The 11762-nt window shown below is 31.8% G+C and overlaps 2 protein-coding genes across 5 annotated transcripts in view; both read left to right on the top strand.

Annotated features, from left to right (window-relative positions):
• The window catches only part of LOC106468661 (anillin-like), a 19557-nt gene extending 14592 nt beyond the window's left edge, over positions 1 to 4965 (top strand). For all 4 annotated transcript variants that reach the window (XM_022397013.1, XM_022397014.1, XM_022397015.1 and 1 more), the window contains exons 7-10: positions 1484 to 1740; positions 2755 to 2859; positions 3811 to 4077; positions 4731 to 4965. In XM_022397013.1, coding sequence (XP_022252721.1) covers positions 1484 to 1740; positions 2755 to 2859; positions 3811 to 4077; positions 4731 to 4826 — 725 coding nt within the window. In that variant the 3' untranslated portion in view covers positions 4827 to 4965. The remainder of the gene's footprint in view (positions 1 to 1483; positions 1741 to 2754; positions 2860 to 3810; positions 4078 to 4730) is intronic.
• A 1092-nt stretch (positions 4966 to 6057) lies between these two features.
• LOC111088088 (anillin-like) overlaps positions 6058 to 11762 on the top strand; it is a 13626-nt gene continuing 7921 nt past the window's right edge. The window contains exons 1-7 of the mRNA XM_022397021.1: positions 6058 to 6090; positions 6320 to 6455; positions 7549 to 7713; positions 7984 to 8145; positions 8714 to 8886; positions 9416 to 9466; positions 10457 to 10523. Coding sequence (XP_022252729.1) covers positions 6058 to 6090; positions 6320 to 6455; positions 7549 to 7713; positions 7984 to 8145; positions 8714 to 8886; positions 9416 to 9466; positions 10457 to 10523 — 787 coding nt within the window. The remainder of the gene's footprint in view (positions 6091 to 6319; positions 6456 to 7548; positions 7714 to 7983; positions 8146 to 8713; positions 8887 to 9415; positions 9467 to 10456; positions 10524 to 11762) is intronic.

Here is an 11762-nt window from a genome sequence, read left to right on the forward strand (position 1 = left end):
CAGCAACCAGGAACCTAACTGGGAAATTTGTATATATATATATATATATATTTCTTTTTTTTTTTTCACTTAAACTGTGTTTTATTTGTTGTTTTCTCCACTCTAATACTAACTTTAGTGAAATCAGCAATCTAGGGTAGAAAATGAAAAGTTGAAAAATACAAAATAAATCTAGATTTTCCTCTTTTTTTCTTTTTAAAAATCACATGCATATTATAACAGACAATTACACTATTCTTACAGCCAGAGCTAATAAACTGGGTTAATTTCATTTTAGTACTTTGTGGCTGGACATAGATCCTCTCAGAGTCTGTTAACAGCCATTTATCACAGCTGGAAAGGTTTGTATAAACAAATGGTCGAGTTACAAGCACAACATCAATGAAGTATATACATGCCTCCTGTATACAGTGTGCTGTGAAATTTAATATCACAATAAATTTGTTTTTGTTTAAATTTTATTATCTTTTTCAATAAGTTTTTAATGTTTACATTTTAGTTACTTTTATAACAATGAATAAAAACCTCCATAAAAAAACAAGAAAATCTAGTACTTAAGTCTAGTCCTCAAGCTTGTTGCAGTTGTCTAGCGAAACATTTTAGGCCTACTTTTTTTGTGGTGATGTTGAAACATAGAACACAAAAATGATCCTGCACAAAATATAGAATGTCCTAAAACTACTATAAATTAATTGGCTTTCTAACTAAACTACAAATAGGTTAAAAGGAAATTCCAAAGCTTAACAATTACGCATAAATAACTTGAGGCAAACAGTCTACAAATGTCTGCCGTAAAGAAAAAGTCTTTAGCAGATTTTTTCGGGGGACAAAATTATCTTTCTATTAGTTATAAACATGTCTATAAAAGAAGGTTAGATAGTATAGATAAGTTTATAAAGCCAGGGTGGGAGAATTTCATTGGTGGGTGTCACAAATTTATTTATATCTCACTGATTCAAGACAAGGAGGATTACATTTTACATTCTGACGTGTTAATATCCATAGTTTAATTTTATGATTGGTTGAAAACCCTATAAGAGAATCAGAGGGGAGATGCATCATGTGACACCTGGAAGTCAAGATTAAGAACTTTTTTATATTTTGTTTTGCAATTAAGAAATTAAAACTTAGATAATATAAAACTTTGAGTTACGAACAATGTTTCTGTGTCAATTTTATTGATATACATTGATGATAAAGTTGTTTGATTGAATTGAGAATATAACTGTAAAAAATGGTTGTTACCTTTGCTATTTAATTCCCCTGCTGTACATGTAGTTATTACATAATAAGAAAGTATGTTATATTCTGTTCTTTCATTGCATGTGTTTAAAAACCCAATTAAAACAAAACTGAAGGTTTTTGTACAATATGTAAAATACAATCAAATCTTTTGGTACTTTCAGTTACAGACCTACTTGTTAGTATGTACGTATCTAGATATTATAATGAATATGTTCTTGATATTCTTCACTTTTAACAGACAAGTCCAGCTTAGTTGAATCTCCAACCTCAAGTGCAAGTTCACTTGCTTCACCGGGTAAGAATGTGGGGATGAACACTAGACAGGTGCAAGAACAACTCTTGCAGAAAGCTCAGAATGACTGGAGAGGAAATGAAATTTCTGCCAAAACCAAAGAAGAGAGAAGGCGAGAAATGACTGCTCTAATGAATCGTTGGGAAAGGGCTTCCTCCTCCTCGACTTGTTCGGAGACTACAAACGTTGATAATCCTAATAAGGTAACCAGCTACATATCAAGTATATAAGTTTGTTTTCTGAGCTGATTTATTACTGTATCCAAATGTCATATGTCTATTTGATCTATAGGAGTGTGCATATACCTGATTCGGTTTTATTACTTATCAGGATCTCTACCAGCCTATCCTCAAATTGAAATTCTTTTAGGCAGGATTACAGTAAATTAATCTACGAGACCTTGGGTGTGGTCAAATACATCAATCGAAAGGGTTTGACCTCCTGAGTCCAAGACTGTAATTTGATCTCAAATCGGTCAAGAGATGATGGAGCTACGAACTAACTGTTTGTATTTGAAAAACTCAGAGCTGCTATGTCGCAGCTAAAAATAGTGCAAATAGATTTAATGTATTAGTAAATAAAATGTATGTCACAAAAAGTATAAACTGTGAGTGGTATTATTACTTGCAGTTTCCTTTTAACGGTAAAGATTGTCTTTGACTTTCAGAGAAGTAGTGTTTTTTTTGTTATATAGTTTTCTATTTTTTTTCGTATTATTGAGTTTTTAAGTTTAGTTAAAGTTTTTATTAAATTATGTTTAATACTGAAGAAGTTATCTAATGTATTACTGTATATATTGATAAACAAACACTAACAAAATTTAAGTTAGACTGTGATCTTGAGCACAGATGTTTGAAATGTTTTTACCTCAAATAAGTGTGTAGTTTGCCTGTGTCTGATCAAATATATTTTGATACCTACTAACAGGAAATCAATTATGAAGGAGGGAAGAATGATAACATTACATTAAACTAGTTGAGTTCATTCCTGTAGTAGGTCAAGCAGTAATGATGGGTGTGGAAATGTGATTATCATCCAGAATGAACATTGAAATTTTAATGCTCATGATGTTTCACATTTAAATTGTCAGGACACATTATACTAAAAAAATCTGGCCTCATTATGAAAGAGTTAAGTGTGGTGTTTTATACTTTAATGAAAATTGCCTATACACATTTTGCTGTACTTATAATTTGTTTTCCCTAATATTTCGTTAGCTTACTGACACCAACAAACCCCAATTTCTACCAAGTGAGTCATCCGATGTAGGGAATGATGTTCCAGATGATGTCTTTCAGGCAGAAGATTTAAATAGCTCAGAGGTATGTTTATATGTTTGAAGATAAGGATGTCGGTTGGTTGAGAATACTCATTTTCATTTGGGTGACTTATTAATGTAAACTATAGCATTGAAGTTCTTGTAGTTGGATAATAGATAATAGTTACAGGTGATGTGTAATTACGCAATATTTAATGTGTAATGTTCAATTGTAATATACAGGACATACATCTCAAATTTTTAATGTTCAATTGTAATATACAGGACATACATCTGTCAAATTTTGAACGTTCTATTGTAATATACAGGACATACATCTGTCAAATTTTTAATGTTCTATTGTAGTATACAGGACTTGCATGTGTCAAATGTTTAATGTTCTATTGTAGTATACAGGACTTGAATCTGTCAAATTTTTAATGTTCTATTGTAGTATACAGGACATACATCTGTCAAATTTTTAATGTTCTATTGTAGTATACAGGACATACATCTGGGGTTGTCTGACAGCCAACATCAACTTACTGCAATGACCACTAAAAAATGTGACATAACATGTCCTGTATAATACAGTAGAACCTTACAAACTTGGAAGATGTGTGTGTCCTGTATATTACAATAGAACATTAAAAAAATTTAATGACATTAAGTTTTACGTTCCCACTAATAAAGTAAGCCTTCCCTGGATAATAGAAAGTACAAGTCAACAAACATTGTGCTACTCTTTGCATGAATAACTGTTTGCTTGGATTATGGTTGGTCACATTTGTAGTATGAAATGTTCACAATATTTCTTTGTTCTTTTTGCAACAGTCCTTGTATGGAAAAATATTTGATTTCTGTCAGTTTTGGTCTGAGAAAGGTGATAAAAATGTTTTTCTTTTTTTAGTGACAGTGTAAGCCATAAATTTTTTTTTTTTTTCTTCACAAAATTACTAAATCTTTCAGTTCTTTGCTTGCTGTCTAGGAATAATTACCATATATTTTTTTACAGAGTGAGGCCAGTGACATAATAAGCGAGCCTGAAAATGTTCCTGGTCCTGCCACAAGTACGTGTCATTTTCGTGAACCTGAAGAAAACACTTGTGAAAAAATGAACCAAGAAGAAGATGATGATGATGAAGCAGACTTGACTGGAGAAGCTGCAGCTGTCTGTGCTGAAATTGATGAACTGTTAGATGAGGCTCTGGATGAAGAAGATGAAAAGGAAAAAGAAGAAAAAGAATTTGGAACTTTTGATACAAATGTGTCTGAGAAACAGGTAAATTTGACATTATTGTTATTGCTCATATTACACTAGCAGTGTCTGTTTCACAAAGTGTTTTTAAAACTGATGAATAGGCCAGTCAGAGTGCAGTAAGGAAACAGAATTAGAACAAGATTCTAGAGAGGTAGTTCACAGTATATGTTTTGCATTAGCTTTAAGAACACATGTATATACTTGATATATGGTTTACACTGTATGATAATCAGGGTGACTTTGTATGAAGAGGTAGTGGCCAAAGTAGTGGTGGTAAGGGTGCTTTCGGTTACATGCTTTCAACACCCACTTCTTAATTTCCTTTCACGCTGTTTCATGTTATTAATTAATTGACAGTCATTGGCTGCAGAACATGCTCCTTGTTCCAGACTATCATCCCACAAAGTTTGGTTTAGATTGGCCCAGTGACCTAGGAGTAGTTACATGAGGGATAAATAGACACACACACGGATTTTTGTGCTTTATATACATATATATAGATAAATTTTACAGAAATGATCTAGTAAAAAGCAAGGAGAATACATGATCAACAGCAAGAGAAATTATATGAAATTAGTGTAATTTTAACATTACAAGATTGTTGTCGCAGTAATCAAAAATGAAACGGAAGTTGTATGTTAAAGCACTGAGAAAAATATAATTTTGTTTTTCAGGTCTCAGTCCATCAAAATGGGGATTCTTCTTCCTATACTCCCCAGCCACCCCCAAAAAAAACCTGTGCAGTCACCTGTACCAACTTCAGTCTATGACAATGGAAATGAAGTTCCATTGCTTCACACTATCAGCTTCTACAGAAGACAGGCTAAACAGGAGATAAAGACTACACCAATTCGTAGTGTTGTAAGGAGGGAAGAGGTCTGTAGTCCTCCCACTCCTGAAAAGGCCGATGTTTCAGTCAGTGTTCAAGAGAGAATTAAGGTACCATTGTTTAGAATTATTTCCGTGTTATGTGGAATCAAAATTTACAGTATTTATTTCTTTTTATGATGTCATTATAAACCTTAGTTCACAGAATTCCTGACATGTATATAAAAGCTTAGAGGGAGATCGTAGTGCTACTATAGCATGTGGTCTACAAAGATCTTTACAGTATATCATGTGGTCTACACAGATACTATCATCATCATCACCGTTTTAATGGCTCACTGAAACATGATTTATATCTGTCCACGTTTTTGTTCAGCAAATAATAATAATTTAATAAGTTGTGTGTTCCAAAAGAGTACCTTAAACTTAGGTTTTAATTGTGCTAGTTTTGGATTGTTGAAATTTATTTCATTCCGATTATGTTTGCCCCCAAAACGTTATGTAATGGTATTTTGTACATTATTAATTTAAAAGTGTTATTTATAATAGATGGCGCTAATTGCAATAAACTAAGTTAAAACGGTGATGATGATAGTATCTGTGTAGACCGTATGCTATAGTAGCACCAAGATTTTTAACCAGAAGCCGTGTTAATCCTAAGATAAATATATATATATCACTTTTAAAGAGCATCTTTCTACCTGAACAGGCATGGAGAAAGATTATTGTTTTTAAATATATCTACTTTGTTTTTACTTTGTTATTGAGGTAAGTTATTTCAAAAAGGGCTAAAAGGAATATGAGGGAAAAACAACAGCAATCAAACCTGATTTCACTTACTATTGTTAAGCCTATAAAGGTTTCACTGCTTGAAGAAATGACTTTCAGTATGAATTTTGTGGGATACATAAGGAAAAGCGTGCATTTTGGGGAGTTTTTCTCATGGTTTCTTAACTTTGTGTATGGGACTTATGTGTCCCAACAGGCATTGTTGTTGCGTTACGCATGTTCCAGCAGCTTCCCAACAGGCATTGTTGTTGCATTATGCATGTTCCAGCAGCTTCCCAACAGGCATTGTTGTTGCGTTACGCATGTTCCAGCAGCTTCCCAACAGGCATTGTTATTGTGTTACGCATGTTCCAGCAGCTTCCCAACAGGCATTGTTATTGCATTATGCATGTTCCAGCAGCTACTTATGAAAATAAGGTACATAAATATATACACTCACGCACATTATGCAATGAAAGTAACTGGAGTACCATGTTTAAGATATTTTTATGGGATAAATGTGTTCTGCCAGTCATCATGAACAAACAAATGTAACTCAGCAGTACTGAAAGGGTTAAAGCTGAAATTATTTTTTAAAGAAATGTTAAGGTGTCTTAAGTTTATCTGACAAATGTTGAATTCTAAGCTTGAGTTTATTGTTTTTCAGGCTTTACAGGAAGAAGTTTATGCTCAGCAAACAATTGTGGGTCAAGCCAGTCAAGCTCTAAATCTCTGTCACAGCACCACCGAGTTTCATGGATCAATGGAACAAGTCGAGGGGGAACGACTTCTTCTTATTGCAAGTGCGTTTTAAATACTCCTGATTCAGCTATAAAGATCAAAACTAACAAACACGTTAATCAATATGGCTATTAAATATGTTCTTCTTGTAGTCTTACATAAAGGCTAGAGTGCATTGTTTTATCATTTGCGTTTCCTCATTGTTGATTGTGAACTCAATTAAATCTTGCTAGTTTTGACCAGCTTCGGAGACTGAGGTTAGTCCTAACTCCATCTACTAAAGTTATAAGCAAAACAATCTCTTGAGGGAAAAAAATGAAGAAAAAAACCTTTTTTTTCTAATGTTGCTTCTTGCTAAGAAAAATATATATTTTCTTTGGCTCTAATTCATACATCTAAACAGGGTCCCTGTTTTTTAACTTGATTTCATGGCCTTGGTTTTTTTTGGCCAAAGTTATATATAAGTGAATAATAAATGTTTGATCTTCTAAATGTAACAAAGTAATGTAACCTACTAACTGGACAGTCTGATTAATAATGACCTGTCAAAAGACTTTTAAAGTCTGGAATTGTGTTTATTATTGTAATTTATAAAAATAAAAGTTTTAAATTACTATAGTTGGTAGAATTACATTGATTATTTTTAGCAGTTTTTTTTACTCTAGGTGAGGTTGTGTAATATGTTTGTCACATAATCATTGTATAATATTTTTTCTGTATGGTCACTGCAGAATCAACTTGATATCATATTGCATTGTTTTTATTATTTTGCCACATACAAATTTTTTACTGTGTTTTAAGTAATATGGAAGGTAAACTTTGTAATGATAAACAGTTCATTAACCCGTTCACTGTGGCGGGGACGTACATTTCCCAGTGCTCCCACCCTCTCACACTGCTGGTGTTTCCCATTGTAGGTCAAAATTGCCGTGTGTTACGTATTGGAGTAAAATAAGTGGAAAGTATTTATTGGTATCCCACCTAATGTTGATATATGATTTCCCTCAATGTATTCCATTCAGCCCTTCAACAACCAATGAGATGCCAAAGTGAAATGTACGACAACTGTGTGCCAACTATGCCTGCATTGTTAGAGCTGCGAGTAGTAACCCTAATTACTATGTAAATATGCTTGTTGCACTTGACTCAGTTTAGAATGTAGGGAAAGTGGTGCTCAAATACATGATGATGAAGAGGCAATGAGACAAGAGGATGCTAGCTTTTCATGTAGTGATGATAGTCAAGATGATGAACTTTCATACCCATCACAGGAAGGTGTAAACAACATTGACAATGGGAAACATTTCTCCCAGTCACAGTGTGAATGGGTGGAAACACTGGGAAATATACGTCCCAGCAGCAATGAATGGGTTAAAGTTTAACATATGTCAGTATCTAATATTTGTGTTAATTTGTTTAATGAGATAAATATTTTTCTGGAAAGAACTTATTAAAAATCGATTGAAATTTTTCTACAAATGAGATTACATTTACCATTTTACAGGTTAAGGAGTGGAATATTTGCTATTATATAAAAAATTAATTAATGAATGGTAAAAACAAATCACTTTCCCCTTTCCTAACTTTTAGCCCAAAAGCGACATGCATGTGTGAATGAAATCCAGAGGTTGAAAACTGTAGGATCTTTAAGTAGGAAGCTGGATTCAGAAGGAAGGGGTACCTTAATAATCAATGATATTAGACTTCCATTAAAACGAGAATTTCTTGTTGCCCAAATGGAAGGAAAAAATGGTAAAGCATTGTTATTTTTAAAATTTCTGAGTTCGTAACTGAAGTATTATTAAGAAATTACATGAAATCATCTTATATTTTGTGGTGTACGTTTGTCACATATTTTATACTAACCTAAATAGTACTTTGATTTGGTGACTCTTGTGTCATCTGGTTTATAGATAGACATTTTAACTTCAGATTTTTTTTTGTGGTGTACGTTTGTCACAGATTTTATACTAACCTAAATAGTACTTTGATTTGGTGACTCTTGTCATCTGGGTTATAGATAGACATTTTAACTTCAGAGTTTTTTGTTAAGAGAAAGAAAATCATTCTGTGATTAGATTGACAAATAGTTCTCTTGAAATTTGTACCTGTTTTTAATTATCAGCAATAATCTTAATATTTTTTCATACAAGAAGACCAGTTGGTTAAAGGCCATTAAAAAGTTCTAAATAACTTCTTTGAAGGTCCTATATTATCTTAAAAATCTGAATCCTATAACAAAGCTAGTTATTTCACATTAGGAGGTTTGCTATACAATTGTTTTATAAAGATAATACAATTATTTTCTTTTAATCTTTAGAAGATGCCGTTCACTACTTTCTGTGCCTTATTCGCCACAATGCTGATGTTATTGCTACACAGATGTTGTCTACAGAAGATGGAATCACAGCTGGTACCTTCGGTTTCACAAACCACATCACCATACAGGATCTGAGCAGTGACTTTGTTGTTAACTTCGAAATTTACGCACTGGTACTGTTGTCGTAACCCGGATCTATAAAGAATTTATAATTTAGAATCAAAAAGTAACTGACAATGATAGTTTTAGGTGGAACCAAATTTTTTGGAAGCATGTTAAAAACATCGAATATTATATTAAGATCAAGGGCCTAAGTGAGGAAAAATGTTAAAAATAAAAATAAAACAGCAACAACAAAAAAAAAAAAAAAGGTGGCAATGAAATTGTTTTAAACTACATCAAACAAACCAATATGTGATTAAAATTTTAAATTTTGAATATAAATATGAATAATTTATCAACTACAAAATGCAAGATCTTTAGTTTTAAATCTTGGTCAGAGTTGATTTAATAAAGTGGAAGAAATTTTTATGTATTCATATTTTTCTATGAAGGTTTAAACAAACCTTTTTTTTTGGCTTTATTTGTTTGCAAAATTTATTAATACTCTTACTCATAATTATTATGGTATAATAAGAGTTATTTGTCATAATTTCTTCTTAATGTACCAGATGCTATATTCTGTGAATATTGGTATTTCAGCAAACCAAAAAAGAAGCACTTTCGCATGACAGGAAATACCACATTAAAAAAGTAGGTATATTTGCTTTATGAAACTAATTCAGAATTAACAGCTAATTAATCTTTTCTCATTAATTCACCTTAGAAATTTCTGTTTCTTAGGAAACCTTATTGTGCTTTTTAGTTATTAGCTGATCTTCTGGTTTTAATTTTTATAACACAAACTTCCCTGGACAAAATTATTTATGGATGACACCTTTGGTTGGTTCAGTGATAAATAATTTAGCATGTTGGTATTTGTCCCATGACTTATGTTATGACAAACAGTGTTTGTTAGTGACTTAGTGTGAATGCCTTTCAAAACTGGTAAAGCATGATTGTAATTAATTACATTCATCATAAGACATTAATATTAGGCCTAAAGGACTGAATAAAGGATGAAGTGTTAAAAATATAATAGGCCTAACACTTATATTTTATGACAGATATAATAGGCCTAACACTTATATTTTATGACAGATATAATAGGCCTAACACTAATGTTTTGTGACAACTATAATAGACCTAACACTAATGTTTTATGACAGATATAATAGGTTTAACACTAATGTTTTATGACAAATATAATAGGCCTAATACTAATGTTTTATGACAAATATAATAATTAATTATTATTATCATGTTTAACAGTTTAGAAAGGCATTCAAACCAAAACAGTTGTTTTAACAAATGGCTTATACAAATAATCTTTGGACCACTACTGTGTTTGTTGTAACCTAGCTAGTATGATGAGCTGTATATTGAGTGAAATGTATTGGGAGCAATAGATAGGGTGGACATAGTGTGGTTAAAATACTATTTTACACTCTTCTTGTAAAATCCTGAGGAATTGCATAAAGAATGAAGAGTTTAAAAATATAATAGGTGTAATATTAATGTCTTGTGGTAAGTTTAATTAATGATATAGTCTTGTTAAAAGTATTATTGATTTTTACAATCAAACATTTATAATTTTGGGTAAAAACCAAGAAATAAGTTTGGAATAATTTTCTTATAAATCAGGATCACAGTAAAATAAGACTGACTCCCAAGGGCAAAAAATCAGAGGCTAAGCTACTTACTTCACCAGGTAAGTCATAAAACTAAAAAAATAAAAGTGTTATATATTATTTACTGATAATAACAGAAACGTGTCTCTTAAGGATTATGACACATTATTGGAGTGTTTTCTCACTGCCAGTAATGTTCTTAAATTTCAGCATTGTGTGTTTTGTAATAGAAGTGGAGTTCAACTGTGATAAAAACTTTGTAAAGTTGTTTGTTACATGTTTGTGATTTAAGTGATACTACATTGAGTTGTCTGTAGCATTTGAAGAGCATAAAAAACCACATTTGTGGTTGTATTGATTACTCCAGAGCACAGGTTAGTACAGTTTAAAAATAATTTCTAAGAATTTCTTTACAAAAGTAACATCCTAGACTTGCTTGACAATAGAGGTCATCCTCTACTCTGAACCTCAAAGAAATACACTTAATTTGCTCAAAAATCCAGGGGGTCTTCTTATACACCAGCAAATATAGTGAGTATAGTTTTAATGTAATGCAAATGGGTGAGAAACAGTTCTAATATCAATGGAGATGCAAGTGCTAAATAACTTTAATGACTCACGACATGCTAAGCATACCTTTTCAAACTTACTACACTCACAAAAATATATTTATACCATATGTATGGATGTAAAGTAGCATAACTTGGTTTGGGTTAATGCTTATTTTGTTTTGGACAATTTCTATAATTTCCAGAGCATCAGTTTACCTCTTTCAGACCCATAATTTTTTGCACGTTCTGCCGGAGTTATTTCCAAGATGTTCTAATGATTATCACCATGCTTTATAAAATTTCTGGCTTATTTATAAAAGGTGGATAATAACATAGTTTGGATTAGTTTACAGCCAAAAGACATTAATGTTATTGGACGCTGTCACCGTCCGATGGGTAAATCGGGATTTTTGGCCAGATGCTGGCAGCGTCCTCTCGAGTTTAAGAAGTTAATTATGCTGAAACACTTATGGATTGCCCTATACATCTGTTTTAAAAGTAGGTTTCAGATTTGGCTTCTTTTAAAGACAAGTTGTGATATATTGTATATTGTTTGTCAAAGAAGTATCATGGGTTATTTCTCCTGTTATTTGTATAGAAATTTCCTTTAATACGCCAAATATAACCTGTTATTATTTCTATTCCTGTTTAATCAATAAAACTGATTTTTTTTTTAAATCTATTATTCTTCATCAGATTGTAGTTGAATGATTGCCATGCATTAAGGGTTGTACAGAAACTATTTTAAAAAATTTTTTTTTTTTTATT

This window comes from Limulus polyphemus, unplaced genomic scaffold (assembly GCF_000517525.1).
Source record: "Limulus polyphemus unplaced genomic scaffold, Limulus_polyphemus-2.1.2 Scaffold3103, whole genome shotgun sequence".
In the NCBI taxonomy this organism is placed as follows: domain Eukaryota; kingdom Metazoa; phylum Arthropoda; class Merostomata; order Xiphosura; family Limulidae; genus Limulus; species Limulus polyphemus.